Here is a 20,899-nt window from a genome sequence, read left to right on the forward strand (position 1 = left end):
ACAACCACCAAGCAATAGTATCAGAACCTATCCAAAATTGGAACTTTTCTTTCTCCTTGTTTTGAACAGCAAGCAGCCGTGATAGCGCACGCCCAGGCTGCAGCGGCCAACCATCAAAAGCATATTGACGACCTAAATCGAGCCGCCATGATCCAACGGTTACAGGCAGCGAATGCAGCGGCCGCTTCGGCTGCCGCAGCTCGACCCGGAATGCCAATCGGAATGGTCAGTTTAGCCTATATGTTTGTGTGTTTGCGGTGTGTGCGTGTTTGTATGTTTGTGCATGTTCGAGTGGGATTGTAGTTAACTGTGGTTTGAAGTAAATTGCAACTAATCGGGAGTAAAGGAGTTTCCTATCGGAAGTGAATTGTAACTATGTAAAATTTAAGTTTAGTCTAACAAGTAATCAGAATTTATTCGTACCCTTATGCATAAAATTATTTTCTTTTCCAGGTACCGATGTCGTTGAACGGTCCCATGCAGCTGGTGAATCCAATGATGCGACAGGGGCTGGCAATAGGTCATCCTGGGGCGGCCTTGATTGGCGGAAATATGCTCCGCCCTGGCCCTCCGCAGATGGGGCTTGGTCCAGGTAGGTACAACCAATATTATCGAAGATAAAGTCTCACTTTCCCGCCTAAACGTCAACAAAACAAAACAAAAAAAAAAAGATAATACATATGCATTGAAACAAGAAAACCCACGCGCGAATGGAGCTCGACCTTAAATCTACAGAAAATCTACACATTCTTTAGATTGTATAAGACCGTTTCAAAAATTTTACATCTATTTTTTATTTTTGCATTTTTTCCTCCGAAAGTGTAACGTTACAAAACATATGATATGAAAAGATAATCATATACAAGTAGGATTTGTAATATAGACCAATAAACGCGCCAGACAAGCAAGTTCAATCAGTAGGCACTATTAAAACAATTCACTCAGTTTTCTTTTTTGTTACGTTTGAAAATAAGCACAAACAGCTGTTCGTGCGCTTGTGATAGAGTTTACTCCCGTGTTTGTTTGCTAGCTGACCCAGAAAACGCATTTTCCACAACACGCATTGCCGCTAGATTTCTCACACGAATATCTCTCATACGCAACCTATCATACTCGTTCTTGCACATATTCGAATTTTTCACCATTTAGCATACAAAGTTCAGTATTTCTGCCAAGTATAACCCTCATATACAGATACGCTTGATTTCTCTCTTTCCTAAAGGATAAAATCTCCTTCCGACTCAATGTGTAAACTGCATTATGCCATAGTGATGTTAGGACAGCTGTTTTGTAACAAAAGTGTCGCTCTGATTCTCTGCTTGAACAGTTCACCCTAGCGCGTTTGTTTGTTTTTAGCTTGATTCCTTTCGATGTTTCCGTTTCTACCATAGTTTTACGCTCATATAAGTATAATCCCCGCATAACAAGTAGCATCCCGAGCCTCTATCTGTACCGATTAATATTCATGATAAAAAAAACAACTGAAAAAATGTATCACTCAAAATAAACCGAATACAGAATGGTGGTTTATAGCTCTGAAGCGAACAAATCTGCTGACTTTTCTTTCCTTTTGTACACATTCGAATGACCCGCATCCAGAAATCCGGCCGTCTGTATCCTGCGCTCACGGGAGCTGATTATCTATCACATTCTATTTCTATATCAATCGAAGGTTCTATCAGACAGTTAGACATGTTTACTCCATTCGCTTTATTCTGGTAGAGATAGTTTCGATTACGTTTCAATGAACTCAACCTGACATTAGTATGGACGTTCGATATTAAAACGACTCAAAAAAAATCTATATTTCGAGGTCTCCATGCCTACCTATGTATAGACCAATATTGGTCGAACAACAGTTGTGTAAATCATATTGAAGACCATACAAGCTTTCTTGATTCTGAACTCAATGTGAGGTATCCAGGAAAGCATGTAATCGATAATGACGTCAACGTACCTACTTTACCTGTTCTGTCATATCGACCCCCATTGCGATTTCTCCTTTTTGGGAAATGAACAATAGATGTTTACTCAGATTTACTGAAAGGCCATATTAGGCGTTAGGACATAGGCGTTTTTGCTACAAGATTCCACAAAAGTGGTGACAAGACGCCCCCTTGGGAGCACCCACAAACATTTAATTTCCCAATCGCTGCATGACGCAATGTCGAAAAAGATATCGGTTTTTGAACATTTGATGATTCCAATTGGAAATCATTGGAAATATACCATAACACCATGCAGCTTCCAATATGCAACGTTATCAAACACATCCTCGATATCTATGGTAACACACAAACAAGATTGCAAGCGAATGCTTTATCGATTTCGTAAACAACTTTATGTAAAAGAGTTACAGTGTTCTTACCAGATTGGTTGGTTCACATGAAGAGGCACGTTAGCTAAATGAACATCACTGATTCTAAGCATTTCGGAAGATAAGAAGTTAAACTGATTGGCCTGAAACGCATTGCGACGCACGACCCACTTTCGGAATAAACTTTACAATAATATCCCGCTAAGATTTGGAATACACCCTGTAGCAAAGCTGCAAACAAGTAGTTTTTTTTTTTTTCAAAACATGTTTGAAATAATCAAATTCCTTCCCAGACAAAATAGGATATAGCCTGAAAGGAGCAAAGGTATTTAGTGTCCACTCAATTCAATCTAAAGTTGTCATACTCCAATCCGAAGCCAGAGAATCGTAACTACAAGAAAAAGCATCAGATTCATCCGAAGATGTAGTATTTACATATCCAAGGAAGTGTGTACCGAATAAACGTTTCAGCACATCCTCATCAGAGGAACTGATTGCGCCATTTGGCAAACGAAGTTCGTTCACTCGGAACACCCTAAATTTCCCATTTATTTTGTTCAATCGATTGACTCAAACTGGAAACATTCGAACAAAGTTTTTTTTTTCAGCCGGATCGTTCAGCAGACCAAAGAGCTTTCTGGTAAGCCTTGCGAATCGACCTGAAAGGTTCCGATCCAGCCGAGCGTTATCTGTACCAACTCTTTCTACATTGTATCCTGAGCGGTTCACAAAATTCCTTTTATGGTCTGAATCGGCCGCAGAGGGCAAGCTTCTTCAAAAGCTTCCATCATGAATGCCGTTGAAGTATCAACGGCATCATCTTAATCACTTGGAGTGTCAATAGAAGATAAATATTCATGAAATTCGTCCGCAACCAAATCAGTAAAGGCTAAAGAGATCCTAGTTGGTTGACCGGGAATTCCTGAAACGTAAAGATTAATGAATAACATTCAGGTGATAAAAAGCAGACGTAGCGATGGTCAGATAAAGCTTCCTCATCTGACACAAGCCAATTGATCATCTCGTGACTAATTCTGCTAGAGCAAAGCTTTATGTCTAATACTTCCTCTCTGGCTGATATCATGAAGGCTGGGCGTTAAGTGATCCCAGATCTGTACTTCTTAAGTATTCCATCAAACTGGAACCTCTCAAGTTAATGTTTGAGCTGCAGCACACTCGTTTAGCGGTTAGGATTTTATTAGACCACCTAATCATTAATTGCCACAAAATTTCAACTTATTGGAAGCAGTGGCTAGACACGGCAAGCATATAGCCGCATCACACCATCAATTAAGGATTCCCTGTTTAGTGGGCTATGTAACTTCTCAGTTCTCACGACACAGTTGCATAATGAATAGTTGCGAAAAGCAGTCAATTATTGTATTGAGAAACGTGTCACATAAAATAAAATGTACATACGTCACATACAAAAATGCATCGGATTTTGAAACCTACATATGAAAAGCGTTCGGCTTAAATATTTATACTCATCGAAATTCCTACGTCATGATGTTACTCTATTACAAATGTAATTGTGAATTTCCAATTTGTCTGATGATTGTCTTCTCTTTGTTTCTTGCCTACTGCCTTCATTCTTTAGGAATTATTTGAGTAAATGTTCCCCATTTTCCACACCTCTATAACCGATGATAAAGATTGTCACCACTTCCATATCCGTAACGCACACACTGAAAAAAAAAGTAATTACTAAACTTGATACAAAACATCAAAAAACAAATGCAAGAGATCATCCCACTTCTACCGCAAACTATGTACACGTGCAACCGAACCAACCGAGAAAAGTATACGTGAAATTCACAATTCGTCACTCCATTTGCCGCCACAACCGCCATGTGAGTGAAGTTTTCCTTTCCCATTGTTAACTTTACATTTGGCTTGAATCGAATTCACTTTCCTAACACCCGTTTTTTGGATCGTTTCTAAGTTTGTGCGCGTGTGTGTTTTTTGATCACTTAGTGTTTTAACTATTTACTTTACACGTATGTTATTTTTTTGGAAAAGAACCTACCGTCAAACATTGTGCCTAGTTTTAAATCGTAGTTGTATTAGTTTGATGGTCAGAATTTCAGTGTTTTAGAAGTTTCACTCAACACGGATACTACACGTACAAGTATACGGGCACTTGAATTGATACATACTGCGATTTGATGGATTCGCGTTAAACTCATTGGAAATTGATAAGAACACGTCGTCGCCGGTTCAGCACAGAAACATGCGACTTTTGTAAGTTAAGTATGTAACCTCTGGCCAAATCGAACCAAAGCCAGATCCTTTCATCACTGTGGCATATTCTCACGTTCGGTGAAATCAAGGTACCGATTTTATGCATTTTCTCGTAGCATTCGTTGCATGTATTGAAAGGGTGTTCGCCGCATTTGTCTCCCGTTCATTGGCGTTTCGTACTTAAGTATATTCCTACTGTAAATGAAGATTATGAAAAGAACTTTATCGCTACAAGACAGAAACACAAAAGAATCGAGCGTGTTGGTTGACTCAGGTTGCTCATATTATAAATCCGAGGTATGATTATTTTTCGTCATCCGTAAGCATTACTCGTTGCAGGCGCTGCAATCGACTTAGAAAATACTATTTGTGATATTTTATGTGATTCATTTTCATGCTTTTTTGTTGTTATCAAGATTTCATTTGTCGAATTGGATTTTGATGTGTTCCTTGCTTGTTTTTTTTTACTAATGATGTTGAGTAAGAACTTATGCACGTAAGTTTGAAAAATAACTATCTACAGAAGCATGTAGTATATTGTTGTATAGATTTCCAGTAATTTTAGCATTCATCATTTGTATGATTAAATCTCCAATGTGTTAAATGTTTCAGTACTTATTCACCCTTATGGGTTGGTTCTATTCAACTCTGGCCTGCTCCGGGCTGCTTTTTCTCCCATTCTAAATATTTGGAATTCATATAAAAGCGCCTATGATACATTCCACTGCGATTTTTGTATCATTCAACAACATTTCCAGCACATATTTCAATGTGCTTCTTACTTAGCTGAAATCGTTGGTACTAAACAATCGATTGGCACTGGAGTTCCTATAAGTTTTCTGTGCGTACTTTTTTGTGGAACGTTAATTGTGAAGTATTGAAGCTATTCTCAATATTAATCTGTTTAGGATGTTCAATTTGTTCAATAAAATGGTCACTTATCGACCATTGTCGAACTCGCCTACCTCAGGCGTTTAGGTTTCAATTCAAACTTGTTGAAGTTTTGATGCGTTATTCGTCTTCAAAAGCTCGACATGCAGAAGGCAACTTTCTGTTCTTACTGATGTTCATTTGTATGATGATCAATTTCACCCCAAAGAAACATAGACATTTTTTTGATTTTTGGAGTTATTTAACCTAAAGTTTAAATTAGTCGAACAACAGTCTGCAGTGTGGTTTTATGGAGATCCGCCCAGTATCGATTTTGCAAAACTTCGTTCGACAGTTTTTGAGGTGCTACTAATATTATCTGCAAAATTTATTTTGAAATGATCAATTTGCCCCAGGATTGCACTGCCCATAACTGCATAACAGTCACATTCGACAAAAGTAGGCATTGGAGAAAATGGAGTTTAAAGTTTGCAACATGCGCTAGTATGGATACGATACGAAATTTCAAAAATTTGTCAATAATATAAAATTCATCCTTTTGCAATGAAATTTTCTACAGCTCTTCTTGTATGCTGGACGAATAGTTAAAAAAATAATCAGACCAAAATATGATTGATATTAAGCTTTGACACCAGTGTGTATTTCCAGTGTGATTGTTATGCGGTTACATTAATTAATTTTAGCTAATGAGACAAAACGACTTGGTATTTGTTTCACATTTTGCAGAACAAACTTATAAAGTTCATTTGGGTGGATGAAAGTACTGATCATTGGGAGATGTTCCCCGGTATTAACTCAATATTGGCAAAAAATGCAAATGTTACAATTATGCAGTTATGGGCAGTGCAGTACATAAAAATTAGGGTGATCCATATTGTAACAAGGCCATTATTTATAATTCTTAGATGCTCCAAGAGAAGTTCGAATCTATTAATTTCGAACAAGTTTGCTGAAGATAGTTTTTATGTAGCCTTAAAATTGGTCGATCTAGAGATATTTTTCTGAATTAGCTTAGGGTGGTGCTAGAAAAACCGGTTTTCTGACCGTTAGTTTTTTTCAGTTTCATTTTTTCTATAAAGCTGCCCCTATGAAATATTTGGAAACGCGTCGTTTCGTAATACAGAACATTGCTGTATTCCTGCAGAGAATTCCTCCGGGCTCTAAGTATTTCTTCTGAATTTTATGCTACAGCGATTGCTTTGCGAATGTTGGGATTCTTCTAAGGATTTCTCCGGAAATTCATCCAGTGATTCCATCGCTAAATCTTTCAGCGATACCAGCGATTTGCTTTCATTGATTGCTTGCCAAATTCCTCCAATGACTATTTCTAGAATTCAGTGATTCAGTGATTCAATCAGGACTCCTGCAGGAGTTCTTTCAGAAATCCAGGCTTTTCTCCGGAAATTATGTCGAGATTGTTTCCAGGACTTACCATGCATGATTATTTTTTGTAACTCATCCAGAAAAATTCTTTTTGGACGAACTCCAGGAAGTCTTTATGAAGATTCTTCAAGCACTCCTTTGGGAATTCCATCAGGGTAGGGTTTCTGACCCCATTCCCTTCACTACAGGTAATCAAAATTGTGCATTATCTAAATTCACAACTAAATGATTGTTTTCGTTCACTTCTTCCATCTGAATCAGATACCTTATTGCGTGAACTTGTTGTTAACATTCAGTGATTGTTGTGAAGATTTTCTGCCGGAAAGTTTATTTTGAACGAGTTTACTGCACCTAGTCCAGCGCCAATTGGGTTGTTTAGTGAATTAAGAAAAGTGCCATTTTCTTGAGCTTAATCGATAGATCTCATTTTTCTGGGTATGATGTGATTTTATTGCGTTTCAATTCCTTTGTTTTGATAGTTAAATAAACAAAGCAATTTTAATTTCCGTGGATAGAATGACAGTTCAATCGATAAAGTGACAGTTCGACCCGAACAAAAAAATTTCCCCATATAAACCTTAAAAGCATTTTAAAAATAGTTCCCGGGCACCAAAAATGATGAAATTTTGGATTTCGACTAATTTTTGGACGGAGATTCCGATTATGCAATAATCTGGATACCCCTAAAGAACCCAATTCCCGGCACTAGTGCCGAACTTCCAGCAAAATCAAATGGGAAATCACTTCGGCACCCATCTTTGTGCTGACGAAGTGCACTCGTTGTTTTGAGCACTTGAGCGGCTTCTGAGTGAACTTGTAGCTGTGCATCCCGTTGCGGAAATGTTGCATGAGATGATTACCTAAGGAAGTGATTACCTAAGAAAATTATATGCGGCAAGTGATATACTGATTTGTTTTGCTGTGAGGTGCCGGGAATTAGTGAAACCCTATTCCTTCGAAAATTTCTTCAAGGATTCAAGGGGATCCTACGTAATTTCTTTCCAGAATTTATTCTAGATGTTTTACCGGTATCGCTCCCAGAGTTCCTCCAAAACAAACAAACAAAAGTTTCTCTAAGCATATATCGCGAATGTTTTCGCGGAGTTTCTGCTGGAGTTTCTCTCGAGATTACTTTTGAAGAGTTTCCGAAATTCCTTCCGGTGTGCTTGGGGCTCCCGCAGAAGAGTTATTACAAGATCCCTAATCCTAAGATTTCTAGTAGAGCTGCTCTTCCAAAGATTTCTTAAGAAGTTTTTCACGAATTTTCTGCAGGAGTTCCTCTTGGGATTTCTTCCAATGTTTCTCCTGTATTTTTTTTTTCAAGAAATTTCCGTGAGTTTTCTTCCAGAGCGATTCCAAGCAACAGCATCAAAATTAAGGAAAAATTTTAATTCATGATTTTCTATTGAACTGAAACTTTGCACAGTTTTTCAGTTCCATCTAAATCGCCATTTTTCGATATCAAATTTTTATTTAGAGCCACGACTAACTTTTCAAAAGGGTGTATGTGAAAATGGTTCAAAAATATTCAAAAATATGCACAGCAAAAACGGATTGTTCGATTGTTATGAATTTTTCAGCAAAGTTAGATAGCTAAATGGTGATTTCTAAGAAAATATACACTGTGAAAAAAAATCTATTTTATCATTGAAAAACATCATTTTTGTCACAAAAACTCAAATATCTCAAAACCCTATCTTCTTACCAACTTGAATTTTTTAGGGAAAACGGTCCATTGTATTAGCAATCTACCATAAAAATTTGGTGATGGTAAACTAATAAACAAAAAAGTTATAACATTTCAAAAATTTCACAATTTTTACATTTAGTAAAAACAATTTTTCTGTGTAAATTATTTCGGCCGGGAATCGTGATTTGATGCTGATTTTATTGTTCAGCAAAGTTAGATAACTAAATGGCGATTCCTAAGAAAATATACACTGTGAAAAAAATCTTTTTTAACATTAAAAAATATCATTTTTGTCACAAAAACTCAAATATCTCAAAACCCTATCTTTTTACCAACGTAATTTTTTAGAGAAAACGGTCCATTGTATTAGCAATCTACCATGAAAATAAACAAAAAAGTTATGACAATTCAAACATTTCACAATTTTCACATTTAGTAATAATTTTTTTTAGTGTAAATTATTTCGGCCGGAAATTGAAGTTTGATGCTGATTTTATTGTTAATGGCCTTGCGTGAGTAAAACAAGTTGTTTTTATTATATATTATATATACATATAATATAATATACTATGTACCGTAATGTTCCGATTTTATCACGCCCTCCGCGCATTAGTCGTTTATTCATTAATTTGCTGTTACATTTGAGGACAAGTGTTTTCCCTCTTCTTCAAGATGAATGTTGAAAGCGTGTTTTGCAACGTTAAAAATATTGAAATGGGTATAGATGTTGAAGAATATTACAGGGCATTTTTGAAAAGGGGCGTAATTAAATTGTTTAAACAGATGTCGCTGATGGCAATTTCTCAGTTGTTGTCGTTTTCGAACTTCCTGCGCCCTGCTTTACCGATGATATACAGATGGCTCGTTTGTCAAATTCTAGACGGCAGGACGTGCAAATGCGTAATTTTGTACACAATGTGGACATTTGGGCATAACCAGTCTCTTTCAGTTTATCTATGGTGCTTTCGGTGAGATTTCGTAACTCTTTTGAACATTTTTTTTTCATCAAACGGTCTACAAGAGAGCGTTGAGTTGAAGACCTTTGAGAAAGCGACTGTTCATCTTGTTCGTTAGATTATAATAAACAAAATCACTTATTAATTTTAACTTACTTGTTTGGTGTTGGTGGCTGAAGAAAAAAAATACTATACAATTTTTAATATTCATAGCGGTAGTATTTTTTTGTTTTTTTCGTGAGCATTGTCAGGTATGTATACAGACAAACAAACGTAACACTGGCGAAATTTTCATTGACCACGCCTTCAACGATCATTTTGAATCTTGGTTGTGGCTTTCATAACAAGAAGAGCGCCCATCGTTTTTCTTTGCGTTTGACGTTTCACACTAGCGCCTTCTGATGACGATATTGCACAACGCAGTGTTTCGTGAAACATTTCCACCAGGTGGTGATAGTGTGAACTGGGCGATGAATTTTCACTAAAATTGTTCTAGGCGTTTCGTCTGTTTGTCTGTGGTATGTACCTCTTATGCATTTGTTGTTGTTGTTGAAGTTACTCGCATTCTTCCGATCATAAAGTCTGTTCTCTACACACTTAATTTTGATTACCGCACAATGTGTCTGGTATAAGAAATTTATTACAAAAAAATAGGCATCGCTAATTTTTACGTTACGTGAAAGTTGACGCTACTAGCTTTCATTCAAGCCCAACATCGAAATATTCCATCGGGGGAACTTTTTCATACAAAAATTGGGTATGTTTGTTAAGTAGAAATAGGGATTAATTTGGAACCGTTCATTTTGTATGGGGAAAAACAGTATTCTGAAAAAGTTGTTCGAGATCCCTCGGTGGATTTTTTTGAGGGACCGTGCAAATGAAAGCTGGAAGTCTCTATTTTTGAATAGCGAAAAATTTGGCGATGCCCAATTTTTTGTTATAAACCTTTCCCATACACACGCCGTGTACCGAGTTCGGTAATTTTTTTGACGAGATTAAAACTGCTGAGCACCGAACTCGTTCAGCAAAAATGCATTGTTTACCTTTTCCATACGATTTTGACAGTTGTTTTACTGAGCCTCAGTAAAATCGATTACCGAAACTACCGAGATCGTACTGCTGTTATAATCTCGTCAAAAAAGTACCGAACAGGCAATTCAGAGATAAGTGTGTAAGAGGGATTTTTTTTGCGGATAAACTAGACGTATACGCGTATAAAAAAACTTTTATTATACAGCTTTTGTCTTAAAAATAAATTCAATTCCATTTTTCTTATAATCAACAGCTTTTCAACACTATCAAGGGATTTTTTCACCAGTCACGTACAATAAAAAGTATGACAATCTCAATATTTTTGATCACAACACTGGATCGCGTCTAAGTTTCAAATAGATACTATAGTAATTACGAATAATCAAACTAAAGTATCATGAAAACAACTTGTTTAATTCAGGCGGTAGCCTTTACAATAAAATCAGCATCAAAATATAATTCTCGAAATAATTTACACAGAAAAAAATTTTTTTTTGTTACTAAATGTAAAAATTGTGAAATGTTTGAAATGTCATAACTTTTTTGTTTATCAGTTTACCATCACCAAAATTTTATGGTAGATAGCTGATATAATGGGCTATTTCCCCTAAAAAATTGAAGTTGGTAAAAAGATAGGGTTTTGAGATATTTGAGTTTTTGTGACAAATATCATATTTTTTCAAAGTAGAAAAAGAAATTTTTTACAGTGCATATTTTCTAAGGAATCATCATTTAGTTATCTAACTTTGCTGAAAAATTTATAACAATCGAACAATCCCTTTTTGCTGTACAGCTTTTAGAATATTTTAGAACTATTTTCGCATACACCCTTTTGAAAAGTTAGTCGTGAGTGAATATGAAGGTTTAATATCAAAAAATGGCGATTTATATGAAATTGAAAAACTGTGCAAAGTTTCAGATATTTTTGAAATGGTCGCTCAGGATCGACTGACATGACTCCGTGGAATTCCTCTCCAGTGTTTCTCCCTGGATTTCCACTGGAGTTTCGACTGGGATATTTTCAAAAGCCTTGCGGGATTTGTTTCGAAGTGACTTTTCACGTTATTTCTCCCGGGACTTCTCTCACAGGGTAATAAAACCTGGAAAACTTGGAATTAACATGGAATTTCAATCGACCTGGAAAAAATCCTGGAACTCTCAGGGAGTTCTCAAAAATTCTTAGTTGTCCCTAAAGTGACCTGATGCATCACTGAGCTTTCAAAGGAATAATTGGCTTTTTGATTCTCAATGAATATTTGTCTCGCGTTTTTGAAGTGATAAAAAGTTTAATATTCTGAACCAAAGCAGCTGAAAAAGTATCATAGCAAACACTCCACTTTGAAATCTCGAGCCACATATCAAATATGGCTGCCGATGCTGATGATGCCTTACAAAGCCTTAAAACAGCTCAAAGAGATTCACTAAAATTTTTCTTCAATTATTGGATCTCCGGGGAGCTAGCCGGGGAGTTCCTTAAACAAATTCTGTAGATTTCTGTCAACATTTCTATTTTGTTTTCTTTTTTGAGAATACTCTGAAAGTGTTCTTGAAATAATGCATGGTAGTATTCCAGATGAATCTTTTTAAAGAAAAATTGTAAATAGCTCTGAAAAGAATCCTTTAAAAAAACTTTTTTATCTGTATTAACGAGATTTTCAGCCCTGGGCTGAACTCGGGACACACGCTTTACTTCCCTTTCGAAGGAAAAGTTTTTCGGGGGTCGGATTCGATCCCAGGTCTTCGGTGTGATAGTCACGTGCTTAACCATCATACCAAGTCCGCTCCACTTAAAAAAAAAAACTTTAAAATATTTGTTGCTTTCTTTACGATATTCCGAGCGATGAATGGTTAACTGCTTCAAGTAACTCAGTTGTTAGGTAATTATCTACACTGTGGTGCATAATTGATCGGACAAACGTCGATTTTCATACAAAATGGCCAAGTTTGTGATGCTGTAACTATGGTTTGCTTTGATGGATTGAGCTCAATTTTTGACACGGAACTACAAATATGCTGAATTTTATATATACAAAGTATAAAATGTTTTCGTTCACAGGTCTGGGCGTGGCAAGGCGTTGAAAAAATTGCAAAAGTGATCGGACAGCGGCACGCGTGTAAATCAAAGGGGTACCGCTGTCCGATCACTTTTGCAATATTTTCAACGCCTTGCCACGCCCAGACCTGTTAACGAAAACATTTTATACTTTGTATACACAAAATTCAGCATATTTCTGGAGAACGATTTGAATAGGTCGTATGTGCTTTCGTCGATATAAAATTCGATCAGTTTATTTTAGCAATAGTTACCAATATGGATGATATTTCGATGGCTTTAAATGAGAAAACCGAAAGCCGGTTTTGTAAGGAATCGCTTAAATGTATTAATTTTGTTAAACTTCAACAGTTTCCGCTATAAGAAGCGAATCCAAATGATCGAATTTTATATCGATGAAAGTACATACGACCTATTTAAATCGAGCTCCAGATTTGTAGTTCCGTGTCAAAAATTGAGCTCAATCCACCAAAGCAAACCATAGTTACAGCATCTTAAACTTGGCCATTTTGTATGAACATCGGCGTTTGTCCGGTCAATTATGCACCACAGTGTACCTGATTCTTTTTTTTTTGGTAATTATCAAGAAATTTTTCAAAGAACATATCACGTGGAATTGATATGAAATTGGTATCACAGACATCATGAATGTGTATATATTGTTTAAAATATATTATTTAAAACTAAAAATTCAAGATAAATGTTTAGCAGCATTTGACTATTCTAAGCTAGCCCAAATTTTCAGGCTGAAAGCCAATTTTCTATAGAAAAATAACTAAGCGTAAGATTTTTGAAAAATTGGATTTTTATGACATTTAACATAAATGCATGATGAATAAATCTTCCAGTGTTTTTTTTTCAATAACTCCTTAGAATATCCTGAAATATCTTCGAAGGCATTATTTCAAACCAACAAACCGTTTTTGAGTTATAATTTTAAAAGAAGAAAGTTGTTCATCATATGGCCTTTTCAAAAGTCATGTGAAGAATATTGCAAAATATAACGCGAAATACAAGCACACGGAAAAAAAAATATAAAGCCATGATTGACATTACAGTCCCAAACAAGCATATTTGTGCATTGACTTTTATATAATCCTATTTTGAGATTGTATCACGCATAATATAATAGGTCGAACAATAATGGAAGCTTGAACTAACCAGAATTGAAGCATTGATGAGAGCAAGAAATATGATTCATTCAACCATATTATGCTTACATCAACAATAATTATGATTGATGGTTTGACAGCTCAATTATTCTCATGGAGAATTCAAGCATGTTTATGGTTATACTGACCCTTAACTTGAGGGTTGAACTAACTATATCGGATGGTTGGTTCAAGGGGCTAGACACGTATTAGCATATTGAGTGTATTCGAAGTATATTAGTATATTTGCGGTATATTAATATATTAATGTATATTATTGTATATTAATGTATTACCATCAAAGTAATCGTACTGGCTGAAATCAAGGCTTTGACAGATGAACTAAAAAACAAACATTGTTTATCGAAAAAATCGGCCGCTGAGTTTGCTATGATGCACTAATTTATTTCAGTATACTATAATGTACTAAGTCAAGAATTATACGTGTCTGGCCCTTTGGGTTGGTTTAATCATACACTGAGCATCGTTCAAATTCTGTTTTTTTTTAAATCATTAAAAGCCTTATATTTAAGATTCAAACGAGGATAACATCGTTTATATAGTACCTATTACGGATATTAGATCTTTATTTGCATGTGATACTCATCAAAGTCCGAGGCAATTCGTTATTCATGGCAATGCCTTTGTATACTAGACGTGATGCAGACAAGGCAGTTCTTCACGCTAAATTTGTAGTCATGAATTATCATTCCGATTGGCTGAAAACGAAATTCATTGAAATATGCTCATAGAAGTATAACATATAAAATCATATCCACAAATTTCGAAAGAATTCGATAGAATTGGACTTGTATCGTATTGGCCTTGTAGTCACATCTTACAACTGCCGCCGCCATGATGAACAAATTTATGAGCTTCTTTGTGACTGAGTAGACAGCAGCCAAGAGTGTTCAAGTAATGACATACATATATTCTTGGTTAAGCACTTGACGGTTGATCTTTAGAGAGGTTGATTCAAACTAAATATACATTAGAGTGGGTCATCGTTTATATGGAAAAATGAAAAATTCAATGGTATCCCATCAGATCAAAGCTTTTTTGATCCCATTTCAGGGCCCAAATAAGTGTGCAAAATTTGGGCAGGTTCGGTTATGTCTACGTTTTGCGCATCGCGTTTGAAGTTTGTATGGAGTTTTACATGGGAAAACACACTTTTTTGCATTTCTCTCATGACAAGCTAGAATTTTTCTAAAAACATGTAACCGATAAAAGGAAAACATCGCCTAAGGTGTCCTGAAAAACTTTGTCGAAGATCGCGAAGTGATCTGATGCTTATGAAAAAAGTTATAGCGTCGGCATTGCTTGGCGAAACAGCATGATTTTGTTGCTATTGTTATTCCTTTACATGTTAAAACATAAACACATGCATGCGGTTCATTGGTTATAACCATTTTCACAAGCATCGGATCGCTTTGCGGTCTTCAACAAAGTTTTTCAGAACATCCTAGGCTATCATTTTACATTATCGGTTAAAAAGTTTCAGACAAACTTTTTCAACTTATGACAAAAAAGCAAAAAAGTATGTTTTCCCATACAAAATCCCATACAAATTTCAATTGCAATGCGCAAAGTGTAGACGCAACCGATTGTGCTCAAATTTTGCACAGATACTCAGGACCCGAAACGGAACCAAAAAAGCTTTGATCTGAGAAAACAATTCCGATGACCCACGCTAATATACATATACCTTGTGCAAACATCAAATTATTGTGAAGCAACTATTCAAAACTATTAAACCAAGAATATCTTTAAAGCTTGGTAGAACTATGGGAAAAGTTATATCAACCAGACAACATTTCTGTCCGTGCACTGATTTATAGTGGATTCTGCTTGCGTGTACGTATAGTGGTTTCTGCTTTTAGTAGTGTTGCGTGTACGTACACACTGCATTACACGAACACCACTTGAGTTACTGGTTGAAAATAGTAAACAAAGATCAGCTGTTCCCAGCAAAATTAAATGGGCATATTTTCAACCAGTAGATTTGCATTAGTGTTCGTGACACCGCGCTGCGAAACCACTATGGTCGCATTTCAAGAGAACTACTGAGTTACTAGTGGAAAATAGTAAACAAAAATAAGCTGTTCTCGGCTAAATCAGCTCTGGTGGGAATCAAACCCATGACTCCCAATGGCAAGATGGGCGCTTCTTTCTCTCCAAGATACGGAGCTTCTTGATAATTTCCTTCGCCTGGTGTCTTAGAACTGAACTCGATTCCACGATAGCACGTGGTTTGCATCTTTCCACAATTTCGTACCACCCAACAAATGTCAAATTCTTGATTTTTACTCAGGCTAACCAAGCCAAGTGACAATTATGATGTTCAACCACTTTGATATCTTTGTACAGAACTGAAACATATGGACGACGAACGAATTCAAATTAAAATAGTAAAATAGCGAAAAAAAATCTACATCCTCCGCTGGGTATCGAACCCACGAATCCCAATTCGAAAGATGGACGCTTCTATTCCTCCAAGCCATCCGTCGCCTGATGGCATAGAACTGAAAATTGACACAATGAGAGGCGATTTAAGCCCTAGGGGACATAAACTTACAAGAAAATCTCTAGATGTTCATTTAAGTGTAAACATTACGATGTATTTACGTTTTATATTGTTTTTATCACTATTGTTTATTTAGTTGTATCCGGTGAGTACACTTTCAATACTATACGGATAACAAATTAATCATTGCAACCCAGCGGGTAATTGGACATTATTTTAACGGTCAATGTTCAGTGTTCTCACTTGCTTTATCTCTAGATTTCAACCACTAACACACGTAGGCTTTGTTACTAATGCATATAAGACTGCACCTACTGATTGTATGTATCATAAAAAAAAGAATTTTATCATTGCTTGGCACATGTTCTAAACCCTGTAATTTTGTTTTTTTTTCCGCTTTATTACGTTCAACATTTCCGTTGTGCAATATGTCTTTCTCTTTCTCTCTCGCCGAACAACCCGAACGGAAGTACCTACGCAAACATTAGGTCAGAAAAACAATTGGCTCACGTGTACCAACCGATGAACGTTCAAATCCAATGATCCAACCAGCGAAGCGTCGGGCGCGGGCGGTCAGTGGTCTAACAACGTTCTTGTTAGTGTTCGCATTTTCATCTGATACCTAATTCCTATCTTTCTTTGTCCCCCGTGCGATGCTGTGCTGTAGTGTTTGCTACTTGATCACATGTATTGCGATGACTGATTGAAAGAGAACTGTGATATAAACAAGGTTACTTTTGTAACAGTTTTACCATTTTATAACCGTTAGTGTTAATGAGATGTTAATAGGGTAATCAGCAGTAGGGCTGTTATAGTAGAGCTTGTTTGATGATCGCTTTTTGTGTTCAAATGTGAGTGTTTTTTATGTACATTGTATGTTTGCATACTATTTCACGAGAACTTTTTTATCGTGCAGTAAATAATGTAGCCGTCGTCCTTGTACTACGTGGTTCAAGTTTTTGACTTTTAGGCCTACTTCACTTCCGTAGTCGTAGTCTTCAAATGTGTACGATTCTAAAGAAAATCATACGGATCACGGATCTGATCATACCACTTCTCTCGAGGCCACGTATTTCTGGACGACTATATGCACTTTGTTTGAACTCATCGCTACTGCTTGATCTACTAACCGTTTAACAAAAAAGTAAAAACGTTGTTGTTTAATCACTATTGTAAGAACCGTGCAGCAGTTTTTCATCATAATCATTAATAATTTCAGCGAAGCTAGTTAACCTTACGCCTCCCATTATCTGCTGTAAAGCATTAACTTTATCCAATTGGTTGCAACTCAGATATCATTGTACTTACTGTAAGCAATAAAACCAGCTAAATATAGATTTCACTTTTATTGTCTCATGATCCTCCATGACCTACGCCGACCCTGAAGTTAGACCACCACCCATCCTGATCGTGTACCTATCCAAGACATTCCCTAATAACCCTCCGTGCCATCCGGAATTCACTTCTATCTCTCACACAAACAACCATTTACCGATTGGAGTTCGATTGCAAGTTCATTAAGATAAAGTTGATTGAAACCAACAAAACAAAAAAAAAGCCAAAATGCCAGAAACCCCAACACGAATCACATTTGCCCAGATCAAGGTTAGTTCGAGTTATCATTTCTATTCTTATTTTTGCGATGTCCAACGTAAGTTGCTTTTACACTTTATTATTACACTACTATTATACTACGCTCTAGTATTCTATCTTTTGTGTTCCGGGGTTTTAGTTCTTTCTTCTTGTATCATTCTGTCGGTGCCGTATTTGATTATTTCTAGTTTAGTTTTCAGTTTCCACGTATTTAGTTAGTTTTATCTGTTCACTTTTTTGATTGTAATTATCATTTCATACAAAGCTAAGTGTTGGTTCAGGGTTATATCGATTTATGACTTATGTAAACTGTCGATGATCAATGAAAATATATGTTCCAAATGTGATTATCACAGACGATATCCCCCAATGCGTGAATAAACCCAAATTGGCAACTACCATTACAACGTTAGAACCCCACCAATCGTTGCCATATAGGTTTGGAAATGACAACCTAATTTCTGGTGAACAATGGATTTATTTGGATATTGGATATTTATTTGGATATATTTGGCAACCCCACAAAATTGTAGCCATCACCTTCGTTTTGAATTCGTCCATGAATCCTTTCAAGCATTAGATTAATCTAGGAATTTCTTCAAAAAACCCTTCAGAAAATCCTTTAAGGATTCCTCTTGGTACTTCTTCAGGAATCGGAAAGTCTCTTTAATAAAGATAATAAAAAAATCAGGAATATCTTCTCAAATTCCTTGAAGAATTTCTCCAGGTGTTCCACCAAGGAATTATCCAGGAACTCCTTCTGGTTTTTTTCTTCAGGAATTTATCCAAATATTTCCTCAGGGCACAGTGTTCGAAATCGATGATTTTACGATCAAAATTAAATAACTTTTTTTAGGTTGGTTCTAGAGGTTTGGCGTGTTCTACAAAGTTTTTCTGCATGTTAAAAGGCGTCTTTTGATAAAATGTAATAAATGATTAATCCCCCTAGAAGTGAGATAAAAAAAATATTGTTTCGAAATATTTTTTTAGAGGTTTGACGCCTTCGGCAAAGTTGTAGCCCATAATAAGAGAACAAAAATCGTAGAACATGTCAAAGCTCCATCTCTTACGGTTTTCAAGATATGGAGCGTTTTGTGCGAAGTACCCCTAAAACTAGTTTTTTCAGTGTAGCTTCAACAGATAAAATCCTACAGTTTTGTGACCTTCTACAAACTTGTTCAGGACGTCGAATTACACATTTCTTCCGAAGATGCCAAGTCATTATATCTTAAAACAAAAAAGTTATAGGTAAATTTATCATATTTTAAGGTGTACTTTCACCTTAAGTAACTATTTCCGGCGCAAAATGGCGCAGATGGCTCAGTCGGTAGTTGAAAGATTAGACTTTTTACTATCACTTGGGGGTGGAAACCCTCGTGGGCAATAGTGGGAAAGGTGGTTTAAATACATGACAAAAACTAATTATTTTGCCTGTAATACAAGCAAAATAAATAAAAAAAAAAATAATTAAGAAGCCCACAGTAATTTTTACTGCACTGTGCACTGTTTCTTCCGGCAATATTTTACAACGTTTTTGCAAAAACCAGTGAGTTTTTATCACTCAAAATTAAAACATCAGAACAAAATATTGTTCCCGAGAGTTATAACTAATGCTAGTTCAAAATAAAAGTATTGAATTTCTTCAAAATAATGACAACATATCTGTGCCCAAATGAATGACAACCTACTCGATAGTCATAAAACTGAATGGCTACGGTGGTTAGAATATCAAATGCGTTTTGATAAATACCTTCGCAGTTCTTATAAAGGTAGTTGTAATTTTACATTCTTCAATACATATTTTGAAGATTTCCTGGTGAAAATAAAGTTAATCTTTTATATCAAATGATCAATTTGATATAAAATTTTATTTTCAACCCGATTTTTGTGAAAAGTACTGTTAAAAATATGAAAAGTACTTCAATTAACTCATGATGCAGACGATGGGACGTAACATGTAATTGGTTAACGTCAAGAGATTAAAAATAATGTTTGAAATTAAAAAAAAAACTATCGCGTTATTTCTCGGCACCCCCTGTATTTTATTGATTTACATCTGATATATTTCTATTGCTTCCCAGTTGTAAGTCAAACTCGTGGATTACCGAAAAAGCTGTTAATCTGCTATCGGACGAATCAAAAATTCTCCTGATGTTTTCCGATACTGATTCCGTAGTTGAAAAGTCAAACAACAAATATAAATATAAATACATGAAAAAATAACAACATAATCTGCTATGTGTTTTGATGCACATCTTGAACTGTTTAATATTTCCTTCTTCCTATTTCTAGCGCTACTTAACTTGTATTGCCAAAAAAACTTCAAACAGGTAATTTTAAAGTAACTTCATCAGAAATTGTCTGACCATCTGATAGTAAACAATATGAATTCAAAATCATGAATAAAATATTCTGTTTGGTAAAAACAATGCTCAAAAACGACACGAATGCAACTTTGGTGTAAAGTGTCGCTAATTTAAGTAAATAAATAAATAAATCATGCTCAAAAGTGTTGTAAAATATTGCTGGAAATAACGCAATGCAGTAAAAATTACTGTGGGCTCCTAAATGATTAATTTTTATTAATTTTTCTTGTATTACAGGCAAAATAATTAGTTTTTGTCATGTATTTAAACCATTTTTCCCACTATTGCCCACGAGGGTTTCCACCCCCAAGTGATAGTAAAAAGTCTAATCTTTCAACTACCGACTGAGCCATCTGCGCCATTTTGCGCCGGAAATAGTTACTTAAGGTGAAAGTACTCCTTAAAATATGATAAATTTACCTATAACTTTTTTGTTTTAAGATATAATGACTTGACATCTTCGGAAGAATTGTGTAATTTGACGTCCTGAACAAGTTTGTATAAGGTCACAAAACTGTAGGATTTTATCTGTTGAAGCTACACTGAAAAAACTAGTTTTAGGGGTACTTCGCACAAAACGTTCCATATCTTGAAAACCGTAAGAGATGGAGCTTTGACATGTTCTACGATTTTTGTTCTCTTATTATGGGCTACAACTTTGCCGAAGACGTCAAACCTCTAAAAAATATTTCAAAA

At 35.7% G+C, this 20,899-nt stretch overlaps 1 protein-coding gene across 7 annotated transcripts in view; it reads left to right on the forward strand.

Annotated features, from left to right (window-relative positions):
* The window catches only part of LOC109425124 (BUB3-interacting and GLEBS motif-containing protein ZNF207), an 86,487-nt gene that overhangs the window by 48,963 nt on the left and 16,625 nt on the right, over nt 1-20,899 (forward strand). For 4 of the 7 annotated variants that reach the window (XR_009997598.1, XR_009997599.1, XM_062850922.1 and 1 more), the window contains exons 5-6: nt 70-225; nt 454-592. Coding sequence is in view for 4 of the 7 variants with exons in the window: in XM_062850922.1 (XP_062706906.1) it covers nt 70-225; nt 454-592 (295 nt within the window). In the remaining 3 variants the exon portion in view is untranslated. Of the gene's footprint in view, nt 1-69; nt 226-453; nt 2,085-3,917; nt 4,171-20,899 lie in introns of those variants that run through there. The other 3 variants (XR_009997600.1, XM_029873665.2, XM_019700321.3) reach the window with 3 other exon arrangements.

The sequence above is a fragment of the Aedes albopictus genome, chromosome 2 (assembly GCF_035046485.1).
Source record: "Aedes albopictus strain Foshan chromosome 2, AalbF5, whole genome shotgun sequence".
NCBI lineage: Eukaryota > Metazoa > Arthropoda > Insecta > Diptera > Culicidae > Aedes > Aedes albopictus.